Source organism: Callionymus lyra, chromosome 17 (assembly GCF_982586985.1).
Source record: "Callionymus lyra chromosome 17, fCalLyr1.hap1.1, whole genome shotgun sequence".
Classification (NCBI taxonomy): Eukaryota; Metazoa; Chordata; class Actinopteri; order Syngnathiformes; family Callionymidae; genus Callionymus; species Callionymus lyra.
Window position 1 is genome coordinate 14,247,620 of NC_141834.1, and position 21,005 is coordinate 14,268,624.

Sequence of the window (21,005 nt, forward strand, 5' to 3'; positions counted from 1 at the left end):
TAATTTAGTAAGTTAAATAAACTTTTATATTTCACTTCATTATTATTTTTTTTAAAATAATTTGTATTTTTAAATAGTTAAACATCACAACAACCTGCAAAGTTATGTCCACGTCTCTCCTTCATTAACGGGCGAAAAGTTGAAAACTCACGCCGCAGTGTTTCACATTGTGTTCACACATCGCTGACCTGTGATCGCCCACAAACGCACACACTCTCTCTCTCTCTCTCTCTCGCACACACACACACACACACACACACACACCGGCGCTCCATGCAAAGACGGAGGTGACACTCACATGTGGATCCACTGACGCTGCCCTGGCACCTCGGTTTTGCTTGGAGAAGCAGAAAGAGGCGAGAGGATGCAGGAGGAGAAGGCAGGACAGCGAGCGAGGGAGGGTTGCAGGGAGGGAGCAGGAGATGGATGGATGGAGGGAGCGAGAAGGAGGGAGGGAGGGAGGGAGGGAATGCGTAGGGACGCAATAGAAGGGGGAGCAATGAAAGGGCTGAGTGGTTCTAGTAAATATTTATATTGCATTATGATACGCACAAGAATGACCGAGCGAGAGGAGGAAGAGGAGGAGAGAGGAAGAAAAAGGGGGAGAAAGGAGAGCCTCCCTCCTTTTTATTAATTTTATTCCGAACCGCTAAGTTTAGCATTCAACACGTGTCGCCAGTGATGGAGAAAAAGGGGAAGGAGGAGGGAGGAGGCAGGAGAGAGAGAGAGAGAGAGAGGAAGAGAGAGAGAGGTTGACGGTTGCTAGGTGACGGGGCGCATATACTGAATTTTAACAAAAGAACAGGGAAAGAGGGAGAGAGGGGAGGAGAGAGGGAGGGAGAGAGGTGAAGAGAGAGATCGGGAAAAGAAACTGTAGAACATTAATATATAGAGAGATATATTTTCCCGGTGTGCGTGCGCGCGTGTGTGTGTGTGTGGTGGTGTGTGTGTGTGGAGGTTCTGGGGGGGGGGACACCCGCAAAACGGATACCTCAAAAAGGAAAGGATGTAAAAAAGGATGGAGAGACGCGGGGACAGAGGGGGGAAAGGCTGCTGAAAAACAGTAAGTACAATTTCTTTTAACGGTATTGGCAGTGCGGCAACTCACACACACACACACACTCTCTCACACACACGCGTGTTGTATGAATTGCGGCTGCTGGGGCAAGAGAGGGGGGCTCAGCCAGCGGCGGACCTCGGGTGTCGGCATGCGAGGGGGGACGGATGCTCGGAGATGGAGCTTTGACCCTTCTGTCATTGCTGGGAAAAGCTTCTCCTACAGTCTGGGTTTATTTTTTTATTTTTTTTTTTTTGGTTGGATGTTCCGCCGGCGGGTAGAGATGCTCCAGCGGTCCAAACACACACATCCTCCTCATCATCATCATCATCATCATCATCATCATCATCATCACCAGCAGTTCAATTAATCTCATCAACTAAAACCTGTAGGCTGTGATTTTTTTTGTCTGCGAGGAAGTGATCCTGCATTATTCATAGACGGAGAGTTTTGAGGGGAACAGGCTGCGGTTCCCCCTCTTCCTCGCTCTCTCACCCTCTTCTCCCGCCGCCGCCGCCGCTGCTACTGCTGCTGCTGCGGATGTTTTAATTGAGGTGATCATATCTGTTGATGGTCGTCCTCCCCGGGGGGCCCCGAGAACCCCCCCCCGGTCCAAGATGTGGGGCTCCATGTATATATATATATATATCTGCTGCTGTTGGAATCCTAGCAGCAGTTTCCCCCCCTTTTTTCCAGTTGTGATATTGTGGAAGTTTTTTGTCAGTGTTTAGCTCGTGAAGGCCACCATGTTGACCTGTCGGAGCGCACGCTCTGCTGCAGTGATGAACGACTCCAGATGTTTGTTGTTGGACCACCACCACAAAAAAAAAAAAAGCATCTCCATGTCTTTGACCCACAGGTGAGGTTCTGTGCTGCAGTACAGCAGCTCCATAAAGTGGTGCCTTCACTGACAGTTGGGAATTTTTTTTATTTATTTTTATCTCCCCCCCTCCTTCACTCACCCCCTCCACTCTCTTCCGATCATAGTTGCCCGGGGAGATGTGTATACTGTACCAGCTGTGAGTAGGGGGTGAGAGTGACAGAAGGTGTGGGAGAAAAAAAAAAGGGGGAGTCAAAAGGTGCGAAAAAAGAGGGGAACATGTACGAGTGGGTCAACATTTTATGCGCTGGTCTCCCTTTCAGACGCGTGCGCCTCATCAATTCCACTTTATTGATTCATTGACTCGTGCACGGAGGAGCTACGACTCAATACCCCCCCCCCCCTCCACCCCCATCCCTCTCTTCTTCTTCTTCTTCTCCTCCTTCCACCCTCCCGTTCCTTTGCCGCGATTCCTTCCGTTTCCTCGCTCACCCCTGCAACCTGTGACTTCCTTCCCCAAACATCCCCTTTCATCATGTGTTTGATGCAACATTAGCGAGGACTTTCCTCAATCCAACCCCCTCTCTCTCTCTCTCTTTCTCATCCCGTCTTCTTTTTTTTATAATACCACTAATTAAGGTAAAGCTCGTTAACACGGAACATCAATTAGTCTTTAACAAGATCACAGGCGAGTGTTTTGGAGCGATTACCGCTCTCGGACCGTCGGGGTGTTTTTCGGCCCTCGGAAACCATGGCGTGTCAAGGAGGCGTTCGCTGGATGTGGGAGTTTTTGGAAACAATGTTTGTGATTCTTTTTTTTTTCTCTCTCGTGAGTCAAGTGTTGTTTACTTTCGCCCAAGAAAAAAAAATAAGAAGTGTTGCTGAGATTATTCAGTACAACGGGAGCAAATGTCGGCGCCTGTTGTTGCTCATTATGGGTTCAGTCATCAAAGATGATTTGTGTTGTTGTGTGTGATGGAATTTAGGCTTTTTTTCTTTTTTGTTTAATGGACTGTTGATGAACAACACAAACGTGTTCAGCAATTAAACTGTCCGTTCAAGTGTGACTTCAGTGGATCAGAAAACTTTCATCACGTTTGCAAGATTCAAGAACCATATAGTGGTCGTTTAAATCATAGTTCACCCAAAATTCCAAACTGTTTTTCTACTCGGCCTCATTTCGGTATTTTCAGAGTAATCCATTCCATTTTAGAGACAACATGGACAACAAATGTTTGTTCATTTTAATGTAGCGACTTCACCCAAAAAGACACTTAAGAACATCCAAATACTGTTGCCTAAACATGAGGAATTTTTCCTGGAAATCATTAATAATTCTTTATTTTAAATTTGTTTGTAGCTAAAGCTGAAAGAATAATGAGTGATACAAACAGGAAGTACTCTGGGTAAATATCCCGAGGCGCCTCCAGGGCGCGTACAGTCTACGTTCTACTGTACTTCCTGTCTGAGGGACGTTACAGGCGAGCAGTTTGGAGGTATTTGATGTTTCTAAGTGTCTTTTTGGATGAAGACGACTGAACTTCAGTCGCTACATTAAAATGAACAAACGTTTTTGTCTATAACTCTAAAAAGGAACAGTTTACTGAATATATTCCTTACCCTTAGTCGACATGAGGGTGAGTAGAAAATAAGTAAAATTTGAAATTTTAGGTGAACTAACTAGAATTTTCGTATCCTAACCGTGGTACGGACCCGCTGGTAACTTTAAGGGTAGCGTTAACGCAAAATTGAATTTCCATGCTTGGCAGAAATCTATGTCCGTATGACGGCCGCGAATGGGGCTCAACTTTTATTTGTCCAAAAAGACCCCCCTATACTGCTCGTCTGGAACGTCCCTCGTGTACTGAAGCCTCGACTTGACAAATTGTTCCTAAACAAGTTGAATAAGTCTAAATTTAAAGCTCATTCCAGCAGAAACTTCCAGTATTTCAAGGTAAATATTGTGAGCTCCACGTGTCTTAGCTCCTACGAAGTGCACGAGATTTGACACTGATAGCCTGGGATCTTCCGCTAAAATTAAACCATTGTTTATTTGTTTCACATAGCAATTTCTCATGCTGAGGCTTCAATACCAGAGGGACGTTGCAGACGAGGAGTATGGAGGTTATTAAATGTGTCTTTTTGGACGGAGAATGTGAGCACCATTCATCACCCTTATATGCACTTTAAGACAAAGTGACACTTAACTTATCGTGGCTCGTGCTTGTATCTCGCCATCTAATCAATCCCTCACCTTGAAAAAGAGGCGTTTTCGGAAGGTCTTGAGCATAACAGGGACATCCACAGTTTAAGATTCCCTTGACATTCTTCAGAGCCTTTTATTTACATCCGGAAACATGCGTCTGCTAGATCACTCATTACCCATAATGCCATACTCTTAAAGGAGAAACACTCTGGTCAGTAACGCCATCAACTCTTAAGGCTTTTCCCTAATTCACTTCACTGATCTTTTTTCATCAGTTATTTGGAAGTTTTCTGAATAATTATCGATATTTAAGATCTTCATTTGCTAAAATATATGTGTCCCATAATGCACTGCAGCCAGCTAATATAACTGTTTACCTTTTGTATTCCTGACTGAACACTGTCAGTTTTAGAAAACTTTCTTACTTACTTACTTACTATTGTAACAGTTTATTTTGGTGTCTAAACAAGAAGGATCTGTCTCGTTTGCAGTTAATGACCCGCTCTAGTAGAAGAACTCACATTTTACCCAGATCCTAAAAACTCTTTACTGACTGCCAGTTGCTTTCAGGATCCATTTTGAATTTTTTTGTTCTTACTTTCCGAGCGATTCATGGTCAGACTCCTCCTTACATAATATATGTCTGTATGTGTAAATGTATATGTAAAATATACTATTTGAATTATACTACAATCTTTTGGCCATTTCTTTAAGGTCTTATCTAATGACCTTGTCAGGAGCATGTTCTGTTTCATATGTGGGAAATTCATTTTTCAGGGGCCACGTTATAACTGAAAAAATACATAGACGGACATTTAATACTCACGTTTTCAAGTTAAGAGTTTTAAGTTCTATTTAAATTAGTGAAACATGATAAAATGGTGAGTTAAGCCCTCGCTTTCGGTTCTGGTAGCATTTTTTTTTTAGCAGAAAACATTTAAACATGCTTGTACATGTTTAAATATAAAGTCACACAAAAAAACACAACCCAAATTAAACGTATTTGACTTGTTGTTATTATACGGACATAAATCAACCGAAACAAAGTCTGTTTATATTTATTTTTCATTGTATTCTTTACAGTTTATTCTTAGCTTCTGGGCAAATGTTAGCCTATTTTTTTCAAGAATCGTTTCGTGTCCAAAAGTACCAGGTTAGCATCAGTACTGGATAAATGCTAAGCAGAACCCATGCTTAGTTCTTAGCCTCCTTTTGTACTTAAACCTTTTTTTCTTGTGCTTTAAAATGTGATAAGGTTTAGATCCATTTCTAGTCTTATTTTCCTCACTGAACAATATACCTTCCCTCGATCCAGCTGCAGCAACGTCGTACAGAAATGCACAACCCACTCCCCGCTTCAGGGTTGGAGGCAGAATAAAAGGGCTGAGCAATGTTTATGAAACAGTAGAAGAATAATTGAACATACAAACTCCACACAGGATCCAGCCTCCAGCTGAATTCTTTCCAGGGTTGTTGTTGTTGTTGCAGCGTTAAAACACACGTGGAATTACGTCAGCGTTCGGTTATTTAAGTTAAATATGAAAATCCTGACTGGATTTTTTTTTCGGACCAACTGGCCCATCTGAAGCTGGTAATGAACCAGCGGGGACGAGGCAAATTTATTCAGCAAGCAAAAAGGTCAGCGGAGAAGATGTCAATGTCAACAGAATCAGACATTTCTTCAAGACATCTGGAGCCGCTAATGAAGATGGTTAATGTCTCTCCACACTGGATGAAGGTGAATTCGCTGAAACTCGCTTTTATGCTTCTTTACTTTTAAGGTTTGTTAGTCTGGTTCACATTAGTGAAGCTACAGCAAACTTCCAAGTCGCTCGCATCACTTCCTGTGAAACACTGACAAATTAGTCGTCGCGCTGACGATGGAAAATGTGACAAGTTGAAGGAAAAAGATGAACTTCTGTGTTGATTAGAAGCTTCAGAGACAATGGAATAAACGTGTAATTAAAGATGGATTTGTGACTTTACATATAGAAGATTGTTTCTCAAACTACTTTGACAGTTTTAAACAGTGGATGTAATTAGCAGCAAAGATACTTTATAGAAAGAAGTTGGTTGTAAAAACTGTGAGAGAAACCACTGTGATGCGTTCAAAGACACCCTGTAAATATGAAACAAATCCCTGTTCATCGTGCTTGATCTACATGTAAAATAGGAGGACAGGTTTTTTTCTCACGGGACATATATCGCCCTGGTTAGCTGGCTATGCTGTATGTAGCAAATTATTTTCTTCTTCGTCTGTTTGGATTTTACTTCACGCCTTTATTTGTCATTGCATGGAGCACTCTGGGAACATCTGCAGTCGATTTATATCTAGCTATCTTCTTGTCGAGCCAGAAGTACTACATTGATATATTTTGGTTGGTTTAACACTCCATTTTATAGGTTTTATTAAGTATAAATCAAATGTTTAATGTGTTTAAAATGTACTTTCTTAAACTCTTACAAACTCTTTCTAAGAACTTGTCTGCATTTTTTACACACAATTATTATTCATATGAATCTTGTTGTTTTTCAATTGTTTTTTATCTTTTGCAAGATTTTTTTTGTATAACAAATCAAGTCTTTCTACGTTATGTATTATTATAGTTTTAGATAGTTATTTAGATGTTTAAAAAAAATGAAGCATTGTTCTTCTTCATATCTACATCATGATAATATTATGAAGTTACTGTATATAAGAAAATATTTGTGTTAAACATTACATTTTAAGGGCTTTATTAAGTTAAAATGCATGTACAATAGATATAATACTACACTCAAATAATTTCAGAGAACCTTTCTGGATTTGTTTTCTACACATTCTGGATTTTCTTTTACTCAAATCATTATATATTATTTTGAATTGTGTTTCTTTCCAAAGACGAATTAACTTTTGTAATATTAGCTTAAAAATCAAGTATTTCTATATGTATTATCCTTTTTTTTTTTAGATAATTATTCCTAAGGCTAAACCTCCAAAATCAAGCAATATAAATCCTCATAATATTATAATGTATTTTTGTTGTTGTTGTTGTTATGCAAGTTCAAATGACTTTTCTCATGATATTTAAAATGAATTTAGGCCGCTCAGTAAGGCCTCTTGGGATCCAACGCTGGTTTATATTGTAGTTTAATTTTACACTAGAAAGGTCTAACAAGGTGCATGGTTTTGATGCTCTGGTAATGTAATACCGTTACACGTCACAAAGTCGCCTGTAGATATGACGGGCGTCGATGACTCCGGTGGCTGCGTTCCATTATAGATCAGTCAGTCAAAGATTTCCTCCGCTAACAAGGTATTGACGCAGCGAGCCTCCTGAAAATGAAGTTGACGATGAAGCTCCATTAAAGTTTCCCGTTAATTAGCGTTCGACCGGCAGCTACGTATACGCCATACGAGACCCCTATGGATGGTCTTCACGGATCCCTCAATAGTGAGGAAACCAGTCTAGTGTGAGGTGATCCGTGGTTCACGATGGACCCCCTTTTGAGTCACACGTTTGTGTTTTTCTGCCTCTACTTCATGAACTTTGTGGATTGAATGTACCACGTGGTTACAGGTGGGTCGATGGCGCCTAAATGCATCAGCAGGTTTTGGTCAACCGTGGCCCTGGTTCACTGCCTTTGAGAACTGTTCGGATAAGTATTGACCCCTGCTTCCCCCAGGACACCTTCTCAAAGTTCCAGCTTACACGCCCCGACTTTATCAGCCTTGACGCCGAGCTGGATGAGTCCATGGAAACTGTTCGTAGAGCAACTAGAATGCTATGTTTTTGGAAGGCACCAGGAGAACTTCAGTCTTTTTCCACAAGAACAAATATTGACATCTCTGCTGACACTCGGCACCACTGGGAATTTAACCGCCGCTACTTTTAATTTAGCGCCTTTCACTCAAATGAGCACTTGTTATGCACGGACCAGATGGAACATTGTGACCACAGGGGGCGAGGGGGTTTGAGCGTGATCTGGTAGAAAGGCTTCGGGGAGCAATCTTAAGGGTCCATGGCCGAGAGTGTCTCGACGTCTTTTGCCCCAAATATCGGTCTTAAGCTGGAACACCTAGTGACACTCTTGATGGGAATAGCTGCTGAAAAGAAGGCAACTTTGGGTCTAATTGCGATCTTTCAGAACCACTACAAAAACACTTTTTCAGGCGTTTTAAGTGAGAATGTCTTGGATTCACTTCGCTTCTTTTAAGGGTCCGGTCGACTCTTGTCTCTTCTCCATATTGTCCCACTTTTTCTGACTCATTATTGCTGACCGTAGGAACATTTTTCCAAGGATTTTAATTAATCAGAAGGGCTAAAAATAAATCGGTGGCGGCAGCGTCACTTCGACATCGGACATTGGATCCGGACAGGAATGCCTGGGAGGATGTAAAGTCCCCGTGTTTGAGGTTGATCTTGCACAAAAGGTACGACATCGAATGACCCGAGGACTGGGCTCTGAAAGAGGCTGGAAAAAGAAGCCAGACAAAAAGAGTGACAGGTCATGGATGGATAGATGGATGGATAGGTCTATGGATAGATCGATGGATAGATTGATAGATGGATGGATAGATAGATAGATAGATGGATAGATAGCTGGATAGATAGATGATGCATATATGAATGATAGATGGATAGATGGATAGATGGATGGATGGATGGATGGATGGATGGATGGATGGATAGATGCATAGATAGATGGATAGATAGATGGAAGGATAGATAGATGGGTGGATAGATAGATTGGTGGATAGATGGATAGATAGATGGATGGATAGGTGGATTGATGGATGGATGGATGAATTAATGGATGAATGGATGGGTGGATAGATGAATAGATTGATGGATGGATGAATGGATGGATTTTATTGATCCCTCTGGAGAACTCTTTCAGGAAATTTTCAGTTCACGGCAGACGATAGTTTCATGAAAACAAGAACAAAGTGCAACTAAAAGAACATATAACAAAGGAAAGAACACAATAAAAAGGAAAGTATTATATTGTATACTGTATTATATACCAGATGAAATTCCTGGTGTTGATCGGGTATAAAAAACTGTTGGAAAAAAGCCGTTACAATTGCCAAAAGGAGCTACAATCATTGAATTCATCTTTATTTGTTTTGTATTTAACGTGGTTTACATTTTATTTAAATTGAATTCTTCCTTTGACACAGTTTGTGCCCCCCTTACCAATCTGCTGGGGGCTAAAATTAAAAATAAATTCCCCTACATGGCTTGTAAAACATATAGTGTCAGACGATTAATTTGAGTTTTTATTATGGTCGTTAACCCCCTTTCGCTCGACCTGATCAAGTTCTCAGACCTTCACTGAGAGGTCAGTAGTTTTTTTAGCATCACAAATTAGATTACTTTTTAATAACATCCAAGGTCGGTACTTTAATCATTTGCGTGCCATAGTAAACGTATTCACTTCAGTTTTCTGACTTTTCTTTCCACCGTATACGTCAAGTATTAACCTCACTACCTTCTCCGGCAGGAGGTTTAAGCTCTTTGTTCCGAGGTAACAGCGGTGGAAGTTGTAAACTTTCAACACCAATATCTTCTCTTCCTCCCTTCACTCCGCCGCTCGCAGATAGTGAGTCAGGAGCTTCAGGAATACGCCGGTGTGAGGAAGGAGGAAGAATCCTGGTTGACGTTCCAGTAATTGGACAAGCTAGCTTGGATGATGGAAGGAAAGCCCACGAGGCCGTCAACATGAATGCCTCGAGGCAAACACATGCATGAATATCGCAGGAGCCGCCGCGCTTTTTTTTCCCACCGGGTGACATTTGAGAATCCTGACTTCTTAAACTATATGTTAAAGCAGGAATTATGCGGTGTAAAGGTTCGTCTGCTCAGGTGTTTACACTTCGCAGAATGTTGATGGTTCGAAAGCTTTAGCACTGCAGACTTAAACTAGATAGAAAAAAGTCTCGTCCTTTGAGAAATTAAACAGCTCGGTTGCTCAAAACTCCGGTGTTATGAGGGTGATCCTGGCCCCGGGAAACCTGCATTTTTAATGCTCCTCTAATTACCACAGTTAGAGGGAAATCTAATTGGACTTTTCTGATGTTTTTGACATTTGCATCACATGAATAGACAAACAAATGTGTTAAATGGTAAACAAACGATTTGTAGTGGAATAATTATTAAATAAACGATAAAAAGGATTTTTACTTTTAATTACATAAAATGCACCTTTAAAATGCAAATCAAACTTAAAGCTACTTGTTAAGGTTTAGTGTACACTATTTTACAGGCGGTAGAATGGAAGTGTGCCCTCTAGTGGCATGGAGGTTTCTACACAATCTTTAGCATTTGTTTCTTGGCAGCATTATCTTGTCATTAAACTTAATTCTGTTGTAAAAGCAGAAGACACCAGGTCCATCCCTCGGTTAGCAAAATAACCCAAAATATATTTTTCAAGAAAGTTTCAAGAAACAATGAAATGAAATATTGCTTTTTTTTTTCTGGATTATCATCTTTATCCAGGAATCATCTGAACTCTCTGTGGTGTAGAAGGAGCAGCCAAATGAGCTCTTGTTTTTCCTCAATGATGTGTATGTCGTCCAGACAAGGCAATTTGCAACTATTTAATTTTACTCAGTGCTAATACTGGTTAGTGAATGGATATGTAAGCATGAGGAAAAAATATAGTTTTTGAATGTTGAAATGATGCTATAAAGGGTGTGTAGTGGTTCAATTTTTAAAGTAGCAGCTGATGTTAGGTTGTCTTCACTCCATAGTATCCACCTCCAGAGAGTGTTCTTCTCAAACATGCTGGGATCATGAGGGTGTATGTAGTAGTCCAGATCCAGCAGTCAAGACATTTGATTTGGCCCGTGGACCAATAACCTATGAATACTAAATACTTAGTTAAATAGCCAATAAAGCGGTTGTGTTTCCGATTTCTGGCGACGGCTATGTCTTGCGATAAGATGAAAAGTTCCAGGTCAAGGTGACCCGATGGCCCGTAAAGAAATGCGTTTGTGGTATCCCTTGTGTTGTCTCTGGGTCAAGAGGAACAACCTCAACCACTGCAAAAGTATTTCTAGAAACCAGGGAGGTCGTTGACCTTGACCCTGAGATAACAGAAGGGTAAAAGCAACTCGTAAAGTTAAGAAGTCCGAAAAATATGGCCCTCAGGAATTTTGGGTTGACTGGCCCTGGTGCAGTGCAAGAGGCTCCTGACAAGGGCCGTCGCTGGTCACCTTTTTTCCCAGTCACTGTTCGTACTAGGTTAGCTAATCAGACACTTGTAAAAAAAAGGGATATTAAAGTGATTTAAAATTTAAATTTCCCTAATTTTCCACTGGCCCTCATGTCGACTAAGGGTTGGGATTATTTTCAGTGTAACCCGTTTCTTCTTGGAAGTATAGGCAGAAACAAATGTCCATATGATGGTCGCAACCAGTGCTGACTTTTTTTTCGTCCAAAAATACCGAAATAGCTGCCATTGAATTGTATCTTTTCAGATCAGTTTCTAATGTCGAGGCTTCAATACAACAGGGACGTTACAGACGAGCAGTATGGAGGTATTTTTGATGTTTTTGGTTTGTCTTTTTGGCCAAAGATATGTTGAGCCCCCCGGTTATGTCTCCAAATAGGAACTGATTACTTGGAAAATAATCCCAACTCTTATTTGGAAATGAGGCTGAGTAGTAAATAAGATAGGTTTCAATGTTTTAAAAGCACATGGAGGAAGAAAGCAGTCTCACAGAAGGACGCGTCACACATCAGATCCGCTGGAGGTTGTTGAGGTTAAACATGTATCACTCACTTCATGTCTCGCTAACACTAATCCGCGTTAAGCTGTAACGAAGCGTCAGTAATTGAACATTCGGATTCCGAGGAAGCCTCCCCGATTTTCCAATTTTGAAATGAACTCTTTAAAAAGTTATTTCCAGGAAGTAGATAGCTCATGTGTCGGAGCGCCCCGAGGTGCTGCTGTCAGACTCGGGGACCACAGAGACTGCTGAATATTAACACATGTGGTGTAATGACAGGAAGTCATTTAGCAAAACCGACGGACGGATGGAGCGGCTGCCGGGCAACCGGACACGCTAATAACGGTCAGAGAATTTTCATTCGCCACGCTATCAGGTGCACACACACACACACACACACACGTCCTGCTAACCCTGAGCAAGAGCCTCGCGGCGTGTTTTGGGAATACAAGCGAGGCAGCTTGTAGGCACACGGCTTCACTCGGCTGCATGCGGCGCACACGCTCCGCAGAAGCACTTCCACCCATGGGTATGCAGCCGCAGACGCAGGAGCGAGCGAGGAGATGTTTTTGCAGCAGCGGTGCAGTCCTTCACGGTGATGGATGGAGCAGGAAATGACAGCATAAGTGGTTATTAAAAAGAGGAAATGGAAGCATTTATAAAAACCACGTTGGTCTGTGTCTGCGGCCGGTGTGGCGCGTCACCCCCGGGCTGCTGTGTCATGCCTCCTGATCTGTGAGACTTTCCTTCCGCCGCTTTGTTAAACCCCCTTTGTCACGTCCCACTTCCACGCCGGCTTTTTGGCGAGGATTGATCGTTGATCGGTTTTCAATGTGTGTGAACCCGTGAAGCCGTCGGACCCGGAGTCGGTTCTGACGGTGCACGACACGAGCGTTTATGGCTTGTTTTCGCTTCTCGGGCTGACACTCATACTTCTGTATTAATAAACTAGCTCACTTCTTTACACAAATATATTAAAAACGTATAATTTATTACCACAATAATCTTACTGATGTCAAAACAAACTCTCCTGACTCACTCTCATGTTTTAAATGTTGAAGATTCAGTAAGTCCCTCATCAGGACCATGATTTGAACTACTTTTATTACTATAACTAACTATTACTTTATAACGTTAATCTGAAATATGGGCGAACGAGAGGTTACAAGTGCATTATATGATGACATAATAATAGCTTCATTCCTCCTCCAGCCAGCTGTAATCACGTCCCGCTTTGTTTATACAACGAGTCCCATGGAGGTGAAGACTTCCTGGATTGATGACAGGCATTGACAAATCCCGATATTCGACCAATCACAGCGTGGTTATGGTCAACAAGATTTCATCAGTGTTTTCAGTGGGCGGGGCTTAAGATCATTTTGTAATGTAAATATTTCAATGAAAATAGAGTTTTGTAGAAACACTGATGATACAATAGAGTCCAACATCTATTTAAGACGCACTTAAATCAACATATGAAGATGTAAAGAATAACTGCATTAATCTAACAGTGACTTGATCATATATTTTTTGATTCATGCTTATTAAAAACGGCACGACGACATTTCTAATCTTTCTAATGCTGTAATTTAAAGTTTTATTCGTCCCACAAAGTATGATGATCCTCATCCGTCTCGACTTCTGTCTTCAGCAATACATTCAACTCAGACATTACAAGTTGTGCCGCGATGATTTAAGTTCACTGCAGGCCTTTTAAGGACCTACTGGAAAATGGGATTCGAACCTTTGTGACCGAGCAGATGATTCATCATCCAACTGTTGGTTTAAATAATTCAGCGAGCACCTATAGATGACAACAATCCACAGACAGATGTGAGGAGGACACGACAGGAGACGCCCGACAGGTAAACTGCTGCAGTTTAACCCGCACTCAAGAGGCTTCTACCTTCAGGGCTGGAACTTCTGCTCACAACAAACTTAACGTTTCCTACACTCGCTCCGGTTTCCTCCCTCCTGCAAGAGCGACTCGGAGTGAAAGGATGATGTCATCCGTCTGGATCTCGGGTCCGTACTTTTTTTTTTTTTGTTGTGAGCGAGTCATGCGACGAGGCTGCAGTGTGTATCTGAATGATTTATGTGACCTTCATCACGGTGACCGCTTCCTGCTGTTTCTCTGATTTATCTGCGTGTTAAAACAGGATCTTGATCTTCACCCGTGTGGAGTGTAGGACGCTCGAGTCGCTTCTCAAGAAGACCACGTCCGACGGAGGTGTTTTAATGACGAGTCAACTTCCCTTCGGACGGTTTTCTAGTGACGTCGGTTTTCACTTCCGGTGACATGAAGCAGAAATATTTGTTTTGGTTTTTGTTCAAGTAACATCAGAAAGAATGGTCTTGATAGTCGTTTTATTTTAGGAATCACATGTAAATCCAATGTTAAAATCACTTTTGTCATGCGTGTGTCAGCTGCTGTTTTTATTGCATAGTTATATAAGATCATAACACAAATTATAACATATATATTCGATTGCATGTCAGATCTCTACAGATCACATGTTAAAATGTGGATATATTTTACTTTCCATGAATAAACTTAACAATGAAAAGAGCCAAAAGGAATAACCCGAGATCGAACTCGATGTTTGCCTCCAGTTCACAAACTTATCCTGTAAAGTTGTTTGAGTCGTCCAACATTTATTGTTGATGGAGGGTTGACGCATAAAAAACCTGATATTCTCTGAAGTAACTTCCTTCGATTGAAGATGGGGTAGGTGTCCCTCAAAGCGTTGTGAGCCAGGTGCATTTATTTATTGAATAGTTTCTGTTGAAACCATGTTTCTGATGCTGCCTAGCATTCAATCGCTAACATGACTTTTTTTTTCGTCAAGTGATAAGGAGGGGCGGGACAAATCTTAGTTAAGTTTGATTGACACATCACCATCCAATTGTTTTTAAGCAGTCTATTAGGAAAACAAAATGACGATTTTGCTGTATTATATGTAACAAGTAGAATGTTTCATTATAAGCATCTATTCCATTGGTCTAGTTTAATATTTTAAAGTTTAAAAAAGTCACATTTAGGTTCAGAACCGACACCCTGTTATGCTAACAATCATGCTAACAATAATGCTAATATTTAAGCTAATCCAAAGGAGTTTTCAGAGCACAAGCGTTATGTTGGATGTCATGTCTGAGGGGTTCAGATAGAGACTGTAGAGGCTGGAAAAGAATCTTCCAGATGTTTTATAACGGAAGAAACAACAGACTTGTGACGGTGAAACAGTCGGCTGCAGATCAATAATCCATAACTGCACTTCAGCAGATGAATGGGATTAAAAAATGACAAAGTTTGTAATTAACTGTCACCTCAGCATAAATGCTTCTTTGACTGACGCGGAAAAGCCTCACTTTTTTTTTCCTCCCCCCGAAGTGAAGGAGTTTAGTTAAAAATCCCTGACATTGTTGATTTAGAGTGACAAGCCTGAAGGCTGCTGTTCAATTCCCCCGACGGCGAACAATGGCTACATCCAGACGTTCACGCGGCACAGACTCCGCTTACAGTTAATTCTGAGGAGATTTACTGCCGAGAAGCGTCAGTGAGAGATGGCGTGGTGGATACGGAGGCGGCGCCGTCATCTTCAGAACACCTTCTGGTGTCAAGCTGATCCAGGATCTGAGATCCGATCTGAGTCAACTTGCACCTTTTGCTCAAGAGCAGAGTCAGTGTTGGAAATATCTTGATTTTTACATGTACATGCTGGAGACAGTACGTCTGGCCTGAGGGACATCTCAGGATTGACATACTAATAATAGACTGCGCTCTCGGAACCTCTCGTTTGCCGAGATTTCAGACGGTGGAGAACTTTATAAAGTACTAACAAACGGTATAAAATGAATTTAAGTGCATGAAAGATCAATCTTATTATTTCTGTGCAACTATTGTCAAGATGTTGTGTTTATTTTTTACTACTTTTTCTTTTATTTTTCTGGTCACCAAGAACAAAAAGGTGGCCAGGAGGCCAATACGTGTATTTTATCTGGGACTTTTTAGACATTTCAGGAAATAACACTAATAATATATCATAATATATACAAAAAATGCATGATGTAAGGCTAGCAGGTCCAAAGTATGTCCAGAAAGTCGACACTGATAAGACAAATCTCTTCCAACTGTCATGTCCTCAAAAAGTGAAATGTTCTTCTTCAAAAAGTTTGAATGTCTTCTGATCTAATTTGTGTATTATTACTGCTGCCAAGGAGGTCACTTTACCGATGTTTTAATCTGTAATTCAGGTAAATTTTGGCATTCGTTGGATCTATTTTAAGCAGCACAAGGAACTTTTATGTAACAAAATATGTTGATTCGTCAACATGTTTTAGGGGAAGAATGCTAAAATGCTACTGCGCTAAGCTAACTCATGGTCTAGCGGAGAGAACGGGATGAGATCCCAGTGGCCTCGGGTCCAGATCATGGAATATTATAGTCATGAAAGTCGTTAGTTAGTGATGGATCGACTTAAAAAACAACTTTTACGAGTCTCTCTTGTGAAAAGTCTTTGCTGTCCAGGGAGTCCCTGACCTTTAGCCTCAGCCCATGACCTCGACAAAGACCAAAAACTACTGCTGCTGTTGCTTTACACATCAGTCTGTCGCCCAGAATAGGGTGAGAGGAGATTTTACAACATGTTCAACATCAGTTTATCTTTTTTTTTCATCAGCTTGTTCCTGTCAGATGAAATTCTTCTGTTTGCTGACTTGAGAGCTCTTGTTTTTGAGAGTCTACAACAAGTCAATATTCGATACATAACAAATCAACATCACTTTGGCTCCTTATGTCTAACTATTCTTGAAACATATTTATTTCCCAACAAACACTTATGCTAAAGAAGCATTTTTAGATGCATAAAGCTGTCATTTGGTATGAATTTTGAATTGAAGGATTTGTATGTTGTGATTAGTTTTTGATTTTGATGTTGATTGTGTCTGGATTAAGGTGTTTGTAGGATTTGTAAAAGTATCCAGTAAAACACATGTTCCTGAGTTGGTTCATAAAATCCGCTACAGCCTCAAAGGTGACCTGGTATTTAAAACAGGTTTGAATCCCAGCAACTGTCTTTTGGCTCCTGAACCAACAAAATCATTAAATAATTAAAGGTTTAAAGTAAATTTGATCATGTTTTTTTTCTAAAACCCTAACTAGTCCTGTCCTGACTCAACCTGCCCTGACTTGTTTACCTGACCCGTCTTCCTTACTCATCCTCTCGACTCAGCTTCCTTATTTGTCCACCTGACTCGGCTTACTGACTCGTCCTTCTTATTCGATCTCCTGACTTGTTTTCCTTACTTGTCCTCTTGACTCGTCTTCTTGACTCGTCCTCTTGACCCAGCTTCCTTACTCGTCTTCATTATTCGTCCACCTGACTAGCCTTACTAACTCGTCTTCCTTACTCATTGTCCTGACTCATCCTGTCCTTTTGCCTCGTCCTCTTGCCTCGTCCTCTTGACTCGTCCTCTTGACTCGTCCTCTTGCCTCGTCCTCTTGACTAGTCCTCTTGACTCTTCCTTTTGACTCGTCCTCTTGACTCTTCCTTTTGACTCGTCCTCCTGACTCGTCCTTTTGACTCGTCCTCTTGACTCTTCCTCTTGACTCGTCCTCTTGACTCGTCCTCTTGACTCGTCCTCTTGACTCGTCCTCTTGACTCGTCCTCTTGACTCGTCCTCTTGACTCTTCCTCTTGACTCGTCCTCTTGACTCGTCCTCTTGACTCGTCCTCTTGACTCTTCCTCTTGACTCGTCCTCTTGACTCGTCCTCTTGACTCGTCCTCTTGACTCGTCCTCTTGACTCTTCCTCTTGACTCGTCCTCTTGACTCGTCCTCTTGACTCTTCCTCTTGACTCGTCCTCTTGACTCGTCCTCTTGACTCGTCCTCTTGACTCGTCCTCTTGACTCGTCCTCTTGACTCTTCCTCTTGACTCGTCCTCTTGACTCGTCCTTTTGACTCGTCCTCTTGACTCATCCTCTTGACTCGTCCTCTTGACTCGTCCTCTTGACTCGTCCTCTTGACTCGTCCTCTTGACTCGTCCTCTTGACTCTTCCTCTTGACTCGTCCTCTTGACTCGTCCTCTTGACTCGTCCTCTTGACTCGTCCTCTTGACTCGTCCTCTTGACTCGTCCTTTTGACTCGTCCTCTTGACTCGTACTCTTGACTCGTCCTTTTGACTTGTCCTCTTGACTCGTCCTCTCGACCAGCTTCCTGACTCGTCCTCTTGACTCGTCCTCTTGACTTGTCCTTTTGACTTGTCCTCTTGACTCGTCCTCTCGACCAGCTTCCTGACTCGTCCTCTTGACTCATCCTCTTGACTCGTCCTCTTGACTCGTCCTCTTGACTCGTCCTCTTGACTCGTCCTCTTGACTCATCCTCTTGACTCGTCCTCTTGACTCGTCCTCTTGACTCATCCTCTTGACTCGTCCTCTTGACTCGTCCTTTTGACTCGTCCTCTTGACTCGTCCTCTTGACTCGTCCTTTTGACTTGTCCTCTTGACTCGTCCTCTCGACCAGCTTCCTGACTCGTCCTCTTGACTCGTCCTCTTGACTCGTCCTTTTGACTTGTCCTCTTGACTCGTCCTCTCGACCAGCTTCCTGACTCGTCCTCTTGACTCGTCCTCTCGACCAGCTTCCTGACTCGTCCTCTTGACTCGTCCTCTCGACTCGTCCTTTTGACTTGTCCTCTTGACTCGTCCTCTCGACCAGCTTCCTGACTCGTCCTCTTGACTCGTCCTCTTGACTCGTCCTCTCGACCAGCTTCCTGACTCGTCCTCTTGACTCGTCCTCTCGACTCGTCCTTTTGACTTGTCCTCTTGACTCGTCCTCTCCACCAGCTTCCTGACTCGTCCTTTTGACTTGTCCTCTTGACTCGTCCTCTCGACCAGCTTCCTGACTCGTCCTTTTGACTCGTCCTCTTGACTCGTCCTCTCGACCAGCTTCCTGACTCGTCCTCTTGACTCGTCCTCTCGACTCGTCCTCTCGACCCAGCTTCCCGACTCGTCCACCTGACTCGGCTTACTGACTCGTCTTCCACTTCCAGTGTCACTACTTCCCTGCCCCTGAGGGTGGCGCTGACAACAAAAGTCGACTTTTAATCCCCTGCAGAGAGATACTCTTCAGTCGTCCTCTTGTATCAAGTCATGTATCTTTGATCAACGTAAAAAAAGGGACTTTTAGATAAAATAGTGCAGGTGAGCCCTCTTGAAATGCGCTGTGACAGAAGCCTAGCTTTAGCCGTATCATTAACGTGGGCCATGTTGTCAGCACCGCAGCCAGGTCTGTACACTGTAATTTCATCAAAGTCACTCCTTCAGCCTTTTTTTTTTTAGAAAACACCTACACCGAAGCAACAGACTGCCACTTACAAAAATGATCCCCTGTTGACACCGGCGCACATGCAGCGAGCTCACGCTGGTATTCACGCCACTCAAGTCGTAGCGGATTTAAAAAAAAAAAAAAAAACATTCTCATGGGTGGAAATTTCAAAGGCATGTTCAGGGATAAATGAGGCGTACGTGCGCTCACCTGCCCGCGCGCGACCTTGTATAATGGTTCAATAGGTATCACTGAAGGCTTCCTGCCCGGCGCTAATCAGTTTATCTGCTGAATAAGACGGCGGATCGTTACTATGCAGATCTCTGGGCTCCTCGCTCCCGCTGAGCGCTGGTCTCGGGCAAGAAGCTTCTTCTGGTCGGGAAGTCGTCGCTGGATGTTCACCTTGCAAAGGTCCGTGAGGGCTGCGGCGTCGGCTGCTTTTCATCTCGCGCTTTTAATTAGTGAGCGATTTAGATGTGGCGAAGTGATCCCAGTGTCTGGCCAATCAATGGAGGGAATTAATGGAAGCGCTGGTGCTAGCAAGAGCGGTGGCTTCGCCGCGGCGACCTCGAGGGGGGGGTGGAAGAAAAAAAGAATCCATTTAATGTCCTTGTTAAATGTTTTTTTTGGCGATGTTTGATTATGATTCCAGCCGGATCAGAGTTCTCTGAAATAGTATTACAGAGTAACAACGCGTTTAATTCATGACTGTGGATTATATAAATGTTATATTAGAAGAACAAACCTTAAATCCTGAGAAGAAATCTGCCACATAACAACGGTGTCCCTAAAATAATTCTACCCAATCGTTTTTTTAATACTAATTCTACTACCACTACTACTTCTACTATTACTACTTCTACTTGTACTACTATTTATACTACTTATACTACTCCCCCTACTACTACTTATTCTACTTCTACTATTACTTTTACTTCTAAATGTTCTTACTAATTCTACTACCACTACTACTTCTACTATTACTACTAATTCTACTTCTACTATTACTACTTATTCTACTTCTACTATTACTACTTATTCTACTTCTACTATTACTGTTACTTCTACTAATAACTCTATTACTTCTACTACTAATTATACTACTTCTTCTACTTCAACTGCTATTTCTATTACTTCTTCTACTCCCACTTTTACTACTTATTCTACTTTTTCTACTACCACTACTACTTATTATACTCCCACTGCTACTACTTCTTCTACTCTCACTACCAATTCTACTGCTTCTTCTACTCCCACTACTACTACTTATTCTACTACCACTACTACTGCTTCTTCTACTCCCACTACTACTACATATATACTCCTACTACTACTTCTTCTACTCCTACTACTACTACTTATTCAACTTCTACTACTAATTCTACTACATATTGTACTTCTACTTCTACTTCTTCTTCTACTCCCACTACAACTTCTTCTACTCCTACTAGTACCTCTTCTACTTCTACTTCTTCTACTTCTGCTACTCCCACTACTAAATCTAGTACTTCTACTATTGTCTCTTCTACTTCTACTATAAATTTAACTTTTTCACTTTATTTCAACGTTTTCAAGTCAGTCTTTCTTCTTCATACCATCATTTCAATGGTTTCCACTCATTTTCACTAATACTTTCAAGCATTTCAGTTTACATATTCAGCATTTACACTGCATTTACTTCTGGAAATGCAAATTTGCTAGTTCTAATCTGAGCTTCGGTGAAATCACTAAACTCACTCACGCAAGCGGCAAAAATGTAAAGAACTTGATTGCTGTAGAATAACTTAAGCGCTATGCTGATGACACTCAAGTATTGTTTTTTTTAGAAACTGCCTGTTATCCTTCGTGGATCACGATATCCAAGTGCATTGGGTATTTTTCCTG

General features: G+C 41.9%; 2 protein-coding genes across 2 annotated transcripts in view; one reads left to right on the plus strand and one right to left on the minus strand.

Annotated features, from left to right (window-relative positions):
• The first annotated feature begins 965 nt into the window (after positions 1-965).
• The window catches only part of grin2db (glutamate receptor, ionotropic, N-methyl D-aspartate 2D, b), an 85,710-nt gene continuing 65,670 nt past the window's right edge, over positions 966-21,005 (plus strand). The window contains exon 1 of the mRNA XM_087778993.1: positions 966-1,063. The gene's annotated coding sequence lies outside the window, so the exon portion shown is untranslated. The remainder of the gene's footprint in view (positions 1,064-21,005) is intronic.
• On the minus strand, positions 8,263-19,566 carry LOC148062633 (uncharacterized). Its single transcript, XM_087779119.1, has 6 exons — positions 19,524-19,566; positions 18,110-18,220; positions 17,852-17,986; positions 17,436-17,804; positions 8,416-8,538; positions 8,263-8,339 (listed from the first exon to the last, which is right to left on the minus strand). The coding sequence occupies exons 1-6, from the start codon at positions 19,564-19,566 to the stop codon at positions 8,263-8,265; spliced, it is 858 nt and encodes a 285-aa protein (XP_087635245.1).